We start from the raw sequence: 17464 nt of genomic DNA, 5'->3' as shown, positions 1-17464 counted from the left end.
GGTTCTAATATACCTTGTTGGGTGTGGGGATAGAGGATTGGCATCATGTTGTGCCATAAGATTTTTTTTTGAGGTCGCAACATCCCACGATACATTTCGTCCAACCTTTTGCCATAAGGTGTGTCCCAAATATCTACATCACCGTCCTCGTCGGGCATAGGATCACAACTCAATTGTTTCCAATGAGGATCAATATCCTCAAAAGGTATAAGACAATCCTTGTACAGAAGTAGTTCATGCCGACACGGAAATCCCATGCTTTCCCTCATTTTACAAACACACTCTTCTTGGGAGTTAGCATCCATTTTGTCCATCAAATCCACTTCCTTCATTATAAGTTTGATGCAAAAATGAGAGACCCTATGGGTTAGTCCCCGGAGCCACTTATCATCCGGTAAATCATCATGCTTCATCATTAGACTTTTTTCGAATAACGTTCTAATTCGTATAACATCACTCATGAAATAGTCTTAAATTGCGTCAAACACCGTGACGAACGTGTCCACGTACCCAAATAGATTCCTCTTCAAACGATAGTGAGACGACTCTACCATACTTGTAGCTTGGTTGTCGAAGTGCTTGTGGTGGTTTTTAAATGCACTAACAAATATATGTGCGCTGGTATCCAAGAATTGCTTGCGTAAATATATAATGAGTTCCGGGTATTTGACGCCCCAATTCGCAATGAGTTTTGCAACATTTTCTTCATACACTTCTTCGGTGATAGATCAAGTCAAAGCATCCCATTCATTGGAGAAACATGCCCACATCCTTTCATTAGCCTCATATGCTTTCTTGAATTATTTATTCTTCACTTCTCGTTCTCCATCCGGTAATGCAACAATCTTTTCTAGCTCTTTCAGCTTGGGTGGTTGGATTATCCCTTGGCATTTCTTCCTAACATTATTCCATACATGAAAGGTACAAAGAAAGTTTTGCGCGTTCGGAAATACCTTCCTTATAGAAAACATCAATACCGCCTCTTGGTCGGTTACCATGACCTTTGGAAGAGCATCCTCCCGGAAGATTAACTTCATTTGTTCCAATTCCCAAACATAGCTTTATTTCAACTCATCATCCAAAAAACAAAAAGCAACGGTGAAAGTTGACTTGGTTGACGTATGACCAACAACGTTCATCAAGGGCATCTCATACTTATTGGTCTTATAAGTGCAATCCAATATGAGAACTTGTGGGAAGCATAACAAAAACTTTAAGAATTCCGGATGGGCAATAAAAAGGTGCATCACATGGACGAAATCATCCAATTTCTTTTGGCATGCATAGTTCTTCTTTTGCGCCAACCACAATAATTGTTGCATCAACAACTTGCCTTGCAAATCCTTTCTTCTCAAAGTACTTCTCGCGTTATAGATTTGTTGCAACGTAGTCTTGTTATTATTATCATCCGCCTTCAATTTGCTAAGAATTTTAGAGGGTGACATTCGTGCTCGTGTCATTTTATCTACCTCCGCATATTCATGAGCTTTGAGTCTTCCGACTGTATAATGTCCATGAAGATCCTTTGGACGTGGTGATTATGACGGCAATCCATATCTTTATTCATTGTGAAAACTCTTTCATTTATGTTCCAATTTAAGACGATCTTGAAGGGACAATTTATCTTTCTTGTTTTAGTCTTATATTTCTTCCCGGTCTTCCCAACATATGGCTCACCTTTTTTCTTCTTGCTTACTTTCTTCCCACCCCTCTCACAAATCATCTCAACCCGCTTCTTTCGACTTTATCTACCTTTAACTAGGACGCAATTGATTTTCCAAGCATGTTCCTCAACCCATTTAACAACTTCTTCTTTAGTTTTCCACGTCTACATGTCCACAAGTACAAAACTTAAGTTTTATTAATGATTTTGCATACAACATACTTGAAAATTAATAAAAACATAAACTACGTTACTTACCAAGTCAGTTTGGAAGTGATCTTTAGTATCTTCATGAATGACATCAACGGGCGGTGGTTGATCCTCCATAGTTTCCATTTCAGGAACAATCTACAACAATATCACACAGGTTTTGGGTCAGGTTCGGCTCACAAGAAGTACTCTATGAAATCCGAGCTACAGGTTCGGCTAATTCGTGCTTTACCTAGAAAGATGAACTACTTGTCAAACATGGATTCGGCTTATTGGGCACTAATATTATAAGCCGAACCACAAGACTTGAAATTTATGAAAACAAAAATTAATGTTCGGCTGGATCACGTGTAAGCCGAACATTACACTGTAACTCATATATTTGTTTTGTATAAGGTTCGACTTATATTACCACATCATATTTAAGCCGAACCCTAAATATTATTTGGCGCGAAAATAATTGAATGACAATTCGGCGTATATATATCTCAATCGCGGAAATCGAACTGTTCTTATTTATTATGGTTCGGGATACATATTATCTGCCGAACTTAACTCTGTTGCGCCGAACTAGTTGCAAAAATCATAACTTTTGGTGAAATCAAGCTACAAAACGGAAATTAAACAATGTCTACAACCATACCTGTGTATTATTAGCATTGGGTTCCTCATCCATGTACTCATCTTCGGGATTTGGCTCCATAAAGGCATCATCTTGAGCTTGAGAAAAAAGTTGAGTTTGGGTAATATCGTTTTCATAATCCAACAAATGACCCATGTCTGGATCTCCATCGTAATTGATATGTATTTTCTTAGATTTACGTGATGAAGATTCACCTTCCTCACTCGAATTTGTACACACATCTCTCAATAATCACAAAGATCACAAAGAAAAAAAAAGGTTTTTTTCCTCCTCTTCTTCTTCTTTCCTCCTTCTTCTTTTTCTAAAATAAATCACTAACTATCTTTAAAAAGAAAATTATTATCCTAAATTAACACTAAACAAACTATAGTCATTAATAACTAATTAATCAAATTAACACTAATTTAACACTAATCACATAAGGGTATTTTCACATATATGAAGATAGGTTGGATAAGGAATACCCTAGAAATACTATTTCCAACCCACTTTTTATCTTATTATGTATGCCCCAAAATTATCCTGTTCCTGTATACCTCAAATGAGGGTTTTTCGGTCATTTTAAAACTGGGCCGCTAGAAAGAACCCAATGGCATTCACGATATTAAATAAAAATTTCAGGTCAAACAAAATAACGACCAAAACAATATTATATTCACATTCTTCTTCCATTAATTTCTCACTTTTTAAACTTTATTGTTTTTTTCTCCTTCTTCCTCCTCCGCCTTAAAGATTTTGACCGTTGCTTCTTTTTCTCCATCGTCTCTCTCTCATCAATCTCCATTTTCTCCTTCTTCAGCTTAAGCTTCTTGCCTACCATCACAGGTCAGTTCTCCTTCTTACTCTCCCTCTAATTGACACAATTAAGAAAACCATTTTCATGAACATGTATTGTTTCTCTTTGATTATCTCAAACAAGGTCTCACCTCTGTTCTTAGAATTCTCTTGTTTTTCCTATGATTGTTCTTACTATATTTCTGATAATCTGTCAAAAATACGAAATTTACTGTGTTTTAGAAGCTGGGTTTTGGTTTTTAAATCTAATCTGTGTCTTTTTCTTCCAGCTTCCTCTTTCTGGAAAATTCTCTGTTTTTTTATTTTTGCTGGTTTCCAGAACTAATTACTGTAAAATTCCGGGTTTAATAACATGGGTTTTTGGTGTACAGTTCTGATTTGATCCAAAACACAGTGAACTTTCTATAATTAGATTTGTTTTATTTTTGGGAGAATTTTTGATTGAAACTGAAAAGATTCTCCATTACTTTTAATAGACTTGAGAACAAAGAAAAGAACACTGAAGAATTTCTTAGCTCACGCTAGATGTTTGGTATAATGCCTCAAAGAAACTAGAAACAGCATCTTTTTATTTTTTTTTGTACTTGTAATTATTCACATGATTCAGCAATTCTACTTTTACTGTTCATGAGTTAATGCTTTCCTTTGTTTCTGTTTTGAACCGGTTCACAGTAGTTTTATGAATGTAGTGGTGGTGGCGGTGGTTGTGGCGGCGTTGGTGGTAAGGAATTCACACTTTTCAGTAAGTTATTTCAGTTTTGAGTTAAGCCTTAAGACATCTTAATAGGTTCATAGAGAAAAAGAATTGATATATAGAGGTATATTTATATACGAGCGCAATGGGATGTGCATCGTCGAAATTAGAGAACGAAGAAGCGGTTAAGTTATGTAAAGATAGAAGAAAATTTATACAACAAGCAGTAGAACAAAGGATTAAGTTTGCATCAGGTCATAATGCATATATTCAGTCTTTGAAACGGGTGTCAGCTGCACTTAGGAATTATGTAGAAGGTGACGAGCCTCGTGAGCTTTTTATTGATTCGTTTACTACTCCGGTAAAGAAAAGTAGCAGCCCTGGTATCATCTCAATGCCTTCAAAATCTTATTCAAGAGCCGAAATTGGGTCGGAGACTAATACGACGTTTAGAGTGAATTACTTTAGATCAGGTGGGAATTCAGCAGTTTCTGTAGAGGAAAGACCTCATTCACCTGAGACTGTGAGAATTGAGTCTTTTCCACCGATGAATCATTACGGAATCGATGGGTTCTTTTCTATGCAATCTCCTCCAGACATGAATGTGTCTTCATATTATACTCCGTCTCCTAATAGAAGGCCTAGTTTTCCTCCTCAATCACCTCAGAATTCACAATGGGACTTTTTTTGGAACCCATTTACATCTTTAGATACTTATGGATACCCAACTCGGGAGAGTTTAGACCATTCTGCCATGGATGATGAGATTTCAGGTATTAGACAAGTGCGAGAAGAAGAAGGTATTCCGGATTTAGAAGAAGAGGGAGCTGAAGATGAAGGTGAAGAGTTTGAAATTAGAGGCGAAAAAATTAAGATTGATTTGAATAATGTTGATGAGACAATTGTCATTGAAGATTGTGACGATGATGAATCTGACAGTGAAGCCGATACTGATATATGTTGTGACCATGAAGAAGTAAAAGGACTAACATCTCAGTTCACCAAGAGTGTTGGAGGAGAGGAAGCTCAGAGTGCAGTAGGAGTTGGAAGTGGAAATAAAGATAATGCTGTGGGCAGTCGAGAAACGAATGAAGAAACACCGGGTTATACTGTCTACGTGAATAGAAGACCTCCTACTAGTATGGCAGAGGTAATCAAGGATATAGAAAGTCAATTTATGATAGTCTGCAATTCCATGACTGAACTTTCGACCATGTTGGAGGCTAGCAAAGTTCAGTACGCTTCAACATCTAATGAGGTGACAGGTATTTGATCCCAACTAAATTGCATTTGTGTTTTTATGCTTGTTCATCATGTGTGTTATTGTGTGAAACCTTATATCATCTTTGTTTCGTGTTGGTGTGTAGCTATGAAAATGTTGAATCCTGTAGCGTTGATACGTTCTGCTTCCTCATCTCGCTCATCATCTTCAAGATTCTTCCTTAGTTCTTCAAGCTCAAGGGATGACGGTTGTGATAGTAGTAGTGAATTCTCAGAAGAGTCCTGTATGATATCGGGGAGTCACCAGTCAACGTTAGACAGATTGTATGCTTGGGAGAAGAAACTCTATGGTGAAGTCAAGGTACATTCATGTTCTCCTAAGGTTTCTTATAAAAATAGGTAAGGTTTTGGATTCATAGAGTGCAGCAGGACACAGTCAATCTGATGTTGTTTTTTGGGTTTTTGCCTATTGATCAGTCAGGTGAACGTATACGGATAGCATACGAGAAAAAATGTATGCAACTAAGGAGCCAAGATGTGAAAGGAGAAGATCCTAATGTATGTGACAAAACAAGAGCAGCCATTAGAGATCTTCATACCCAAATCAAGGTTTCAATACATTCGGTTGAAGCAGTAGCAAAAAGGATCGAAACCTTAAGGGATGAAGAACTGCAACCACAACTTGTAGAATTGGTACAAGGGTAAGTTTTCAATTCGTTTACTTTTATCAGTATATCTATCATTTTATTTTCTGTTTTACAAATCAGATATTTTCCGTTCAAGAACGCTCTCAAACATAACAAATAATATGGTTTTATATCCACCTCTAATTGAACATTTCGAGCTTATCGTCTGAACCTGAGCTGTAAACTAACAGGGTACAACGCTTTACAGGTTAGCGAGGATGTGGAAAGTAATGGCCGCATGTCACCAAGCACAAAAACGAACGCTTGATGAAGCCAAACTATTGTTAGCCAGTTCGCCGTCAAAACTTACATCACGTAAGCCAAGAGACATATTTAATGAGCCACACCGACTCGCGCAATCTGCTGTAAATCTGGAGATAGAACTCCTTAACTGGAAAGCTAGCTTTGAGTCATGGGTCACTGCTCAGCGATCCTACGTCAATGCACTAAAAGACTGGCTACTACGATGTATGCAGTGTGATACTGATACATCAAAGCTACCAATCTCTCCTCGTCGTTCAAGTGGGGCACCAGCAATATTTGGAATCTGCATTCAGTGGTCTAGATTCCTAGATGCTATGCAGGAAGGCCCAGTGCAGGCTGTGGTAGGTGCGAATCGTGGAATAGATCTCTTTGCAGCAGGGATGGGATCATTATATACACAGCAATTAAAGGATGATTTCAGACGGAGTCCAGGTTCAGGAGGATCAAAAAGATTTGTCGGTGTCGGGACTCCGGGAGGATCAAAACGATATGCCGGGACTCCAGGAGGATCTAAGCGATATGTCGGTATCGGGACTCCAGTAGGATCAAAACGATTTGGTGGCGTTGGGTTCTTGCCCGACTCGTGTAGAGATCTGGAGATTATGGAAGTAGGTGGAGAAGAAGAAGAAGAAGTTTTTATGACTGCGGAAAGGACAGCTGAGGTAGCCATGAATGTGTTATGTGCTGGTATGTCTGTTGCAATCAGTTCTTTGTCAGAATTTGCCATTTGCTCAGCAGATGGATATGCCGAGCTGGTTAACCAATGGGAGATTGTTGCAAAAACTAATCAGCAAGGAACAAGAAGTATTGGGGTTTAATTCACCGGGGCTAAAAAAATTTTTATCTTCTTTTAGCTGCTTAGTTAAATTATCAATTACTGTAAATGTGATTTATAGTTAGCATCAAAGTCAAGATCAATTTAACTGGTGATTTCAGCCTAGTTTGCACTTTGTTTCTCAGTCTTTCTTGGCATTCGAGTGCACTGGAATTCATCATTCAGTGAACTCGATCACCGAACGGAAACCTTAATATCCTGCAAGACTGCAACCATGCTGTCAGATTAAACACATTCTAAAGTAAATACATAAATTTTGTAATTGTGTTTTTATTTATTGACAGACCAAACTGGAATTTGTACTAAAATGTTATATCAAAAATTTCACCATGTCTATGAAGAAATGCAGGGTTAGACAGTGAATGCCTGCATCCACAACTCAAGACCATACATGAGTTTCATCTCACTGAAAAATATCAAAACTGGTAGTAAAGCTTTTACTCAGTGACAGGTAAATCAAAAGGAAAAACTGGTTTCTGTCACAACAAGGTTGGTATGGTGGAAAACTGTAATTGCTTTTAGTCGTCATACTCCATATCATCACCATCCATCTCAGATTCAGAACCACCAGGACCAAGGAGAGACAGAAAGACCAGAACAGCAACAAATTGAGTTGCGAGGAAGTATTTGGCTCTTCTTCTGAATGTTTTCTCTTCTTCTGTCTTTTCTTTCTTGGGTTTGCTTTTTGGCTTTGCACCTGGCAAAATACAATATTCAGAAAATATAAGTAACTGAAGGTTATAACCATAATGGTGTTAAAAAAGTTGATATCTAATGCAGATTTATCTGAATATTATCCGGTTAATATAAAAATAAAATAAAAGGAGAAATAAATCAAATAATGTATCTCTTACTCCAATTTGATCGGGTTCCTCTTTTTGGCGTCGAAGATGATGATGTTTCAAAAGGGGACTTAGGGATAGTTGAAGAAGATGATGGGCCTGCTTTCAAATACTTCCCCTTTAGATCCTCGCAGTATCTTACAAGATTCCTATGCTCCAAGAGCTTGCTTCTCAAAAAAGATGTCTCCTATTGTCACAGAGACATACATACATAAGAGAGTACATCAAAATCAAGCATGGTACTTTAAGTGTTTGACCAAATCCAGTCAATCAAGAAAGACAGACAGAATAACAGGCAATTAAGATCATTAAAGCCAGAAGTTATATATTACAATAGCCAGAAACTTATTTCTGGGGCAATGAGAAAACAGGCTTCATCTCAGACAAGTTGCAAATATTATTCTCCAACTCGAAGGAAATTTAGACCAAAGCTGAAGTCCAAAATTTCTCAGAGGAGCTACGTTGGGAAACTCCCAAACTAGCTATCTCTTACTCTTATTGACTTGAAAGGGAAAAAAAAATGCTTGAAAACACTCCAAATGCACAGCTTGACAGTACATTGTCAGAATGCACAACCATGATATCACCAGAATATTAAAATAGAAGTAGAACTCACTGGTAAAGCTTGAAGAGTGAAAAGTGCATGCCCAAGGAAAACAGCATCCAGGCTTGTTGGCCTGTACACAGACGACAAAACAGGTCAATAATGAAATGTTCACAGTAGCTACTAGCAATAGACTTCTGTAAGGAAATCCACTAATCGAACATTTCATAATAAGAAAACTGACCCAGAATGGAGCATCACCTGTTCTCAAAGAAAAAAGTTTGCTCGCCTAGTAGTGTTGATAGTGCTTGATATGCAAGGGTGGCTTTCCTATAGATCTGTCACATAGCTCTGTTAGATAATGGGGCTTGTTTCTAACACCTTACGAACAATTTAAGTATCTAATTCAATATGGTTGCAGAAATTTAATGAAGAGAGCAGCAGAGTGAAAGGTACCTCAGTTTCTCTTCTTTCAGCATTAGCCTTTGTAATTTCAAGTAGCTGCTTTGCCTTAGAGGTTTGTATTAAGTGGAGAACCTTTCCGATAGGCCAGGGAAGATCAGAGTAATATATTGTATCCGCGGAATTTCTATCGGATCCTGCCCAAAGCTCAAAACTAACAGCATCTGCAAGCCATGTGCTAATCATTGCTTTCATTGCCAACCATTCTGGCACACTGTGGCTGGGAAGTCCTGAATCTAAATCAACAACACCATCCTCCTTTAAACTTTCAATAACTCCACCTTTCTCATTGTTGAAGGCCACATAATCCCCACATTCAACATAAGGTATTTGATCTACAAAAATTTAAAAATCAGCATCACATCATTGAGCGAACAAGAAGCCAGACACGACACTAAAATCACACAACCTAGGAAAAGACTGTTAAGCAAAACACCAAAATCAACCCAACCATCGTTTTGAATATTTCTTTAGGATACATTGAATGCCATTTTTTTTCTTTAAAATATTCAACAACTTGAAAAGGCACAATAGCTAGCATTAAACAGCAGCAGTGAAGCTCGTAACGAGATGGCATTGCAATATCATCAAGAATGTCAGATTTCTACTACTACGAAGTTCGATGCAATTCCTAGCTGCTAATAACTTTCAATCCATTCTTCAAATTGAGCCATACAAAGTGGTGGAGCTATCAGGGCAGAAGCTCCCCGCCACTGCCCCCATACACATCTTGGCTAATCAATTCCTTCCTCATACTACTAAATTACCCTCATATACATCTTGGCTAATCAATTACCCTAAATTCGAAATCATAACTTTCTATCGTTTATCTACTATTAAGCTAATTCTCAAAAACCCTAATTTTGGAAAAACTCAGTTCAGTTTACAGTTTAAATGAGCAAAAACAAAAACCCATTAGACAATCAATCCAAATAATCCTAATTAGGTACTTATTTCATCAATTATAATGTGAATATAACTATCAAATCAATGAAGAAAGTGGAATTTGTAAGGATTTCATACCTGAATCGGGATAAGTAAGATTGGATTGAAGCTGGAAATTAACTTGTGCAAATCGAAGATAAAAGTAAGCAGGTAAACATGATGGACAACCAGTCGGAAGCCCAAAACTAGGTTTCCTTGCAACTAGAACTAGAGCTTCTTTGTCTTCTGCCATTGATTTTGAGGTAGAAAGAAGGAGAACTAGGGTTTTGTTTTATGACACTACTGTATGACTTGCACAGAAAGAAGAAGAAGAAAGGTTCTGGATTTTGATTGAAATTGGGCTTGGGTTCTCGATTCAAATACGGATTTATTTTGAGTCGCGTGCTTAGGCCTGAGCATGGTCAGCACTGGTTCGGTTTAGCGGAAATGCTACAATCGTGCGGGATGACTTCCGGCTCAAGTGACTTTTAAGGTGTTGGATGATCAAATAAATAGGTTAGATTCGGTATATAATGATGAGTGCTAAAAAGTGCATATTTGTATATATTTTTCTTGGCATTTAACTCATCTTTTGTGCATTAATTCTACATTTTATCCTATATTCTGTATTTTCATTGTTTTCAAGAATAAATATTTTTATTAATTAATTTTGCATTTTTAGGTAATAAATAAAGTTTGGATGAATAGCGGAGCGAAAAGAGCAGAAAAGTAGTGAAAAGCCGGGAGAAATTACGCAAGGAAGCCGCAAAGAATGGTGCGCACAAGTCCAAAAAGCTAGGAATGGGCTCAAGAAGGAAGAATTGTTCTTAAAGAAGATATGGGCTTGGCATACCCAAGGCCCAAAACCCTCACCCAAACCCATTTCCTATATCCAAACCCGCCTCCATCTTCAGCCGTCGGATTGGATCCATCTCATCATCCAATGGTCGCTTCATCGTCGTTCATCGAAATCGGAAGCTCCTGTCTAACACTACAGCACCTAACTCCATCTGGCGCCGTTAGTTTCGTTGTATATCTGCATCCAACGGTCGCTGCCAGCCTCTTCACTTTTAGTCGTTAGATCAATATTCATCTCTACACCCCACGGCTAAGCATCGCAAGACATCGAAATTTGATGAAACTGCCTCACACCCAAACATTAATTACCCTATACCCCAAAAGAGAGAACCCTAACCCAAATCATTTCTCCTCCTTCTTTCTTCTTCTTTCTCCCGACCTGCTACCACCTTTCCCGACTGCAACTCCATCATCCATCGCTCCTGTCACCACCATCTCTACCACCAACTCCTTTGTCTCAATCACCTATACATCCCCCTACTCTCTAGCCATCTATTACATCAGCCCATCACCCCTTTTTCTCGCTGGAACCCTAGGCGTGAAGAGTTGATGAAATAGATGAGGCTATAGATTGAAATTGAGGGCAGAGAATGATCGAGAGAGAAGAGAAAAGGCATGGGTCACCACCAATTCAGCGGATTTGGTGAGCAATTTCGGAATTGAAAATACCTAATTTTAATTTTAGGGTTTGTAAATTATTGGGGCTTTTGAAGTATAAATAGCTCATGGTGTAGAGGATGAAGGATATCTCTGGACTAGCCAGTGTATCCCCATGAGGGATGGACTAGCCAGTTCCTCTTGGGTAGATTTTTCTTCCCTGTTTTGTATTTGTAGATTTAATTTTAATTTTCAATTTTAATTCCAAATTCAGTTTTAGTTTATCTTGTTTCAATTCATGTGTTTGCTATCCATGTTTTGCTATCCATATTTTTCCATGTTCTGTGTATTGTTCAGTTTCTCCATTTGATGTAATGTTCTGTACTGTTTCTGTTATGTATGTTCTGAATCCCAAATGCTAGGACTAGATGAAATTATGAACCAGCTGAGATAGTCTTCATCATGTGCAGCTCATGTTCAGTGTTGCTAAGCTCTTAGACTAGTTGTGCTTTAATCAGCCAATTAGCACTTTGGCAATTATTTTAGCCGTGATTAGAATATCCCTTAGGTTAATGGTGGATTCAACGTCCTAGTGATCATCCTCTTGTCTTCATTGTTTTCTTATTTCTACTTCACTGTTTTCTTCACATCACTGCCCTTGGCTTAGGCCTTTGTTTATTACACTGTCATTTTATTGTCTTTGCTTCACTGTTTATCTCCTTTGTTGTTTGCTGTTTTGTGCTTTTCTTATCACTTGTTGTTCACTGTTAGTGGTGGAAGTTTAGGTTAGAATTCATGTAAATTGAGCTGATTGAGAAATGGAGGAATTTAGTGTCCACTGTTGCTTGTGATTGATTGTGCTATTAAAAGACAGTCAATGCTAGGAGTAAAACAGTTGGACAAGCTTCTTCTCCTTACATTCCATTTATGTATGCCCTGGAACATAGGCAGGCTAGAACCTCCACCTAGATCCATTAGGGACAAGGATTTAACCAAAAACAGCCACTGCTTAGCATCTTTCCTGTTCTTCTTTGTTATCTATCTGTTTTTGTGGCTTCTTATCACTGTTTTTATAGCTGTTTTTTATAACTGTTTTGTGCCTTGTTCTTCCTTTGCCTTTGGCCCTTGGCCATTGCCTTTGATTTATCACTGCCATGCCATTGTTAATATGCACATGTAGATCACTGTTGTTTTATCATTGTATATATTGCCACATTGTATATAATGACACTATCTCCATTGCCATTGTCCACTTTCCCTTTGATATATTGCCCTGTTTTGCCTTGTTCTGCCCTGTTTTGCTTCCCTGCCCAGCCTGCATTACCCTACTGCTGCTGTTGTGACTCTCTTCCTTTGGTATTTACAGGGTAATGACAAGAGAGTACGTTGTCCTCTCTTGTCATTACCCTGTAAATACCCTCTCATGTTGGCCTTGTACATACATTGTTTCACTTTGTTACTTCCTCACTGTCACTTTCTGTTTGCTCACTGTCTTTCTTTACCATTCTTGTTCACTGCTCTCTTGTTACTGCCCACTTTGCTCTCAGATCTGTCACTTCTCTTCTGCTTTAAGCCCACTGTAAACTCTTAAGGTTAAAGACAGGCCCAGTTCACTGTGAAAGCCCAACTCAATCAAAGCTTAGCTCACATCAAAACCCCAGTTTAATTCATTTCAAAACCACTGAGCCCAAGAGCACTTCAAGATCATTGAGCCCAGTCTACAGTTCTCTTCAAAGCCTAGTTTACTGATAGGCTAAAGCTAAAGCCCAGTTCATTCCCATTGACACTCAAAGCCCAGTGCACTTCAAAGGCCAAGGTTAGTGCACTTCAAGACCAACTGAGCCCAAGCTCAGTTCACTTCATTGTCAAACAAGCCTATAATCCAAAGGTACCCAAAGCCCAAAAGGCTTCATAGTTAACCAACAACAATTTAGGAGCCCAAAATAGCTAGAAAACTCCAAAACACACCCAGTCTCTGTGGATCGACCCGTACTTGCACGAGCTACAACTGACGACCGTGCACTTGCGGTATTACTGTAGGCCCGTTTCATTTCGCTTCAATTTTATACGCTTTCCCGGGCCCACCAAGTTTTTGGCGCCGCTGCCGGGGACTCGGGTTTGTTTCTCTAGTAGTTTTATTAGCTATTTTTGCATTTCACTGCATAGCATTTGCATCTGCATCTGCTTCACTTCATTTGCTGTTGGACCTGCTGTTCTGAACCAGTTTTTCCTCTGCTGGGACGCCACCAAGGAAAAGAACCAAAGCCCAACTGGGTTTTTGCAACAATATCAGAGCAGTTGGGCTGTGCTTAAAAGGTAACCCATTTAAGAGAACCCGAATTGTGGGCTTCCAATTTTTAATTGTGCGCTTGTAATATTAAAGCCAATTTTTGGGCTTTTTATTTTCTGTTGGGTTTGTAATTAATTTTTGTGGGCTTGTTTGTTTAATTTGTGGGCTTGTATTTAATTTTTGTGAGCTTGTTTAATTTGGACTGATATTTTGTATTCTGGGTTTTTAAACCCAGCTGAGCTTGTAACCGATCACGCTAGGTTAACTCGTTAGTGGGCCGGGTACCCAAATTCTAGGCCGAGATTTTGGACTCAGTTTCACCAAACGTTTTCAAACCAGCTGAGCCAAAGCAAACACAAAACCAACAGTGAGCTTTACTCACCAGCAGTGGGCCTGTTTTTCAAAAACGCAGCTGGGCTTCGCAAAACCCAACAGTGGGCTTGGTCTCCTTATCCCATTAAAAACCAAATGTTTTTCTCCCATAAAAACCAAAGTTTTCCAAATGTTTCCCTAAAAACCAAAATTTTTCTTTTTCCCATCAAAACCAAATGTCTCCCGACAAAACCAAATTTTTCCCAAAAAGTCCAATCCCATTAAAAACCAAATTTTCTTGTAGATAATGTGTTAGTTAAATTTCCTTTTGTATATATTTTGTGCTCATCCATTGTGACTCTGAATATGTTGGAGTTTTGCCTTGGATAACGGAGTTTTAATTTTGCTTTCGCCGAAATCGGGTATTCTCTTTCCTTTTTCTCTACTCAGCATAATCCTCTCCATATGTGGTATTATAATTCTTTACATCTTTTGAAACATTGAGGACAATGTTTAGTTTAGGTTTGGGGGTATAGAGTAGATACCACGATAATATGCCATAATTGAAAACAAGAACTCCTTCTTTTTGAAAAAAATTAAAAAAATTGAAAAAAAAAAAATTAATTAATTAATTAAAAAATCATAAAAAATGGAGCTCATTTACCTTGAAATGTTGACTCTTGTGCAAATATGTAATTATTAGGAGTCTTAGTCTAGATATTTAGGCACCCTGATTCTAGCACAATTCACATAGTGATAAGAAATTTACACGCGCACGATCTACCAATACATGTATAGCCTCGATCTTCAAGGTGCTTTATAGGAAGTTAGATTGCCAATCACTTTAAAATACTGAATGAGACTTGACTAGCTTGTTCTTTGGTTGGCTGGGATAGAAGTTGGAGGATACGTTAAGAAAAGCAACCATAGAATTTGACCGGATGCATTCGATAAGGGCCACCTCTTGCTAAGAGTCATGTAATTATGTTTTTCTTTTTGTTCATGTATCAAAAGTGTCACTATGTTGTAAAGATCAAAGTTATTTCTATCAAAAAAAAAAAAAATCAAGTATTTATTTATTCCATGTTTTGTCATGTTAAAGACAATATTCTCTCTTGTTCCAAAAATAAAAGAGAGTAATCAATGTAAATAAGAGTCATGTAAAGAGTCATCTTTTTGTTGTAAATAGTCTTGTAATAAGAAAGGAGGGTGCGCCATCGATGTATAACGCGGGTAAACTGAAATATCACCAACTCATTGGGTGAACATTCACAATTCTCGTAAAGCCGGATAGCTAGCTTGGCTTAGAATTCGGTTCTTAGCCTAAAAACTATCTCTTGGTGATTAGTAATCATAACTTCAGGTCATTCTAGACACATGTGTAGATACACTTTACACTCTTATCACATGTCTTTTTTTGTTATCAGTGCTAGGATTGTGCCTTAGATAGCTAGATTGACATCTCCATTTTGTTGTGAGCTTAAACTGTCTTGCACATGTCACATTTGATGGAATCTGAGCTTATATTTTGACCTAGAACTTTGTAGGTACGTTCTAAGGAAACCTTCACGAGACTTCACTCGTCCACTAGGGACACTTAGTGGTTTAAAAGGCTTAGTGCATATGCTAAATGCATTCGAGAGACCAGCGACAGTGGTATAGTTAGGATTTCCTTAGTTTTGTTTTACTTGAGGACAAGTAAAATTCAGGTTTGGGGGTATTTGATGAGTGCTAAAAAGTGCATATTTCTATATATTTTTCTTGGCATTTAACTCATCTTTTGTCCCAATCCCAGGATGGGTCTTTCTCTCTTTCAGAGCCGTTAGTCTCTCTGCTCGTGGCATTAATTCTACATTTTATCCCATATTCTGTATTTTCATTGTTTTCAAGAATAAATATTTTTATTAATTAATTTTGCATTTTTAGGTAATAAATAAAGTTTGGATGAATAGCGGAGCGAAAAGAGCAGAAAAGTAGTGAAAAGCCGGGAGAAATTACGCAAGGAAGCCGCAAAGAATGGTGCGCACAAGTCCAAAAAGCTAGGAATGGGCTCAAGAAGGAAGAATTGTTCTTAAAGAAGATATGGGCTTGGCATACCCAAGGCCCAAAACCCTCACCCAAACCCATTTCCTATATCCAAACCCGCCTCCATCTTCAGCCGTCGGATTGGATCCATCTCATCATCCAATGGTCGCTTCATCGTCGTTCATTGAAATCGGAAGCTCCTGTCTAACACTACAGCACCTAACTCCATCTGGCGCCGTTAGTTTCGTTGTATATCTGCATCCAACGGTCGCTGCCAGCTTCTTCACTTTTAGCCGTTAGATCAATATTCATCTCCACACCCCACGGCTAAGCATCGCAAGACATCGAAATTTGATGAAACTGCCTCACACCCAAACATTAATTACCCTATACCCCAAAAGAGAGAACCCTAACCCAAATCATTTCTCCTCCTTCTTTCTTCTTCTTTCTCCCGACCTGCTACCACCTTTCCCGAGTGCAACTCCATCATCCATCGCTCCTGTCACCACCATCTCTACCACCAACTCCTCTGTCTCAATCACATATACATCCCCCTACTCTCTAGCCATCTATTACATCATCCCATCACCCCTTTTTCTCGCTGGAACCCTAGGCGTGAAGAGTTGATGAAATAGATGAGGCTATAGATTGAAATTGAGGGCAGAGAATGATCGAGAGAGAAGAGAAGAGGCATGGGTCACCACCAATTCAGCGGATTTGGTGAGCAATTTCGGAATTGAAAATACCTAATTTTAATTTTAGGGTTTGTAAATTATTGGGGCTTTTGAAGTATAAATAGATCATGGTGTAGAGGATGAAGGATATCTCTGGACTGGCCAGTGTATCCCCATGAGGGCTGGACTAGCCAGTTCCTCTTGGGTAGATTTTTCTTCCCTGTTTTGTATTTGTAGATTTAATTTTAATTTTCAATTTTAATTCCAAATTCAGTTTTAGTTTATCTTGTTTCAATTCATGTTTTGCTATCCATGTTTTGCTATCCATATTTTTCCATGTTCTGTGTATTGTTCAGTTTCTCCATTTGATGTAATGTTCTGTACTGTTTTTGTTATGTATGTTCTGAATCCCAAATGCTAGGACTAGATGAAATTATGAACCAGCTGAGATAGTCTTCATCATGTGCAGCTCATGTTCAGTGTTGCTAAGCCCTTAGACTAGTTGTGCTTTAATCAGACAATTAGCACTTTGGTAATTATTTTAGCTGTGATTAGAATATCCCTTAGGTTAATGGTGGATTCAATGTCCTAGTGATCATCCTCTTGTCTTCATTGTTTTCTTATTTCTACTTCACTGTTTTCTTCACATCACTGCCCTTGGCTTAGGCCTTGGTTTATTACACTGTCATTTTATTGTCTTTGCTTCACTGTTTATCTCCTTTGTTGTTTGCTGTTTTGTGCCTTTCTTATCACTTGTTGTTCACTGTTAGTGGTGGAAGTTTAGGTTAGAATTCATGTAAATTGAGCTGATTGAGAAATGGAGGAATTTAGTGTCCACTGTTGCTTGTGATTGATTATGCTGTTAAAAGACAGTCAATGCTAGGAGTAAAACAGTTGGACAAGCTTCTTCTCCTTCCATTCCATT

At 38.2% G+C, this 17464-nt stretch overlaps 2 protein-coding genes across 3 annotated transcripts; one reads left to right on the top strand and one right to left on the bottom strand.

Moving 5' to 3' along the window:
* Nucleotides 1-3214: 3214 nt before the first annotated feature.
* LOC113342749 (nitrate regulatory gene2 protein-like) lies at nucleotides 3215-7111 on the top strand. Of its 2 annotated transcripts, none has more exons than XM_026587190.1 (5): nucleotides 3215-3341; nucleotides 3987-5270; nucleotides 5373-5587; nucleotides 5704-5927; nucleotides 6121-7111. In XM_026587190.1, the coding sequence occupies exons 2-5, from the start codon at nucleotides 4151-4153 to the stop codon at nucleotides 6992-6994; spliced, it is 2433 nt and encodes an 810-aa protein (XP_026442975.1). In that variant the 5' UTR covers nucleotides 3215-3341; nucleotides 3987-4150; the 3' UTR covers nucleotides 6995-7111. The 2 variants fall into 2 exon arrangements, with proteins under 2 accessions (XP_026442975.1, XP_026442974.1); XM_026587189.1 differs by having other exon boundaries at nucleotides 3984-5270.
* Nucleotides 7112-7265: 154 nt separating this feature from the next.
* Nucleotides 7266-10108, bottom strand: LOC113342750 (mitochondrial outer membrane import complex protein METAXIN-like). The gene is made up of 6 exons (XM_026587191.1): nucleotides 9883-10108; nucleotides 8854-9194; nucleotides 8659-8735; nucleotides 8470-8530; nucleotides 7866-8040; nucleotides 7266-7708 (listed from the first exon to the last, which is right to left on the bottom strand). Exons 1-6 carry the CDS (start codon nucleotides 10034-10036, stop codon nucleotides 7530-7532), a joined length of 987 nt encoding a protein of 328 aa, XP_026442976.1. The 5' UTR covers nucleotides 10037-10108; the 3' UTR covers nucleotides 7266-7529.
* Nucleotides 10109-17464: the final 7356 nt, after the last annotated feature.

Source organism: Papaver somniferum, unplaced genomic scaffold (assembly GCF_003573695.1).
Source record: "Papaver somniferum cultivar HN1 unplaced genomic scaffold, ASM357369v1 unplaced-scaffold_47, whole genome shotgun sequence".
In the NCBI taxonomy this organism is placed as follows: domain Eukaryota; kingdom Viridiplantae; phylum Streptophyta; class Magnoliopsida; order Ranunculales; family Papaveraceae; genus Papaver; species Papaver somniferum.
This window is presented reverse-complemented; position numbering and strand designations above follow the sequence as displayed.

Bases quoted from the DNA above. Each gene is read 5' to 3' on its own strand.
- LOC113342749 (XM_026587190.1), top strand. From the start codon at position 4,151: ATGGGATGTGCATCGTCGAAATTAGAGAACGAAGAAGCGGTTAAGTTA. The intron at 5,271-5,372 runs GTATTTGATCCC...GTTGGTGTGTAG, and splicing joins AACATCTAATGAGGTGACAG to CTATGAAAATGTTGAATCCT. The intron at 5,588-5,703 runs GTACATTCATGT...CCTATTGATCAG, and splicing joins AACTCTATGGTGAAGTCAAG to TCAGGTGAACGTATACGGAT.
- LOC113342750 (XM_026587191.1), bottom strand. From the start codon at position 10,036: ATGGCAGAAGACAAAGAAGCTCTAGTTCTAGTTGCAAGGAAACCTAGT. The intron at 9,195-9,882 runs GTATGAAATCCT...AAATTTTTGTAG, and splicing joins TCTTACTTATCCCGATTCAG to ATCAAATACCTTATGTTGAA. The intron at 7,709-7,865 runs GTAAGAGATACA...GTATTTTGCCAG, and splicing joins AGGAACCCGATCAAATTGGA to GTGCAAAGCCAAAAAGCAAA.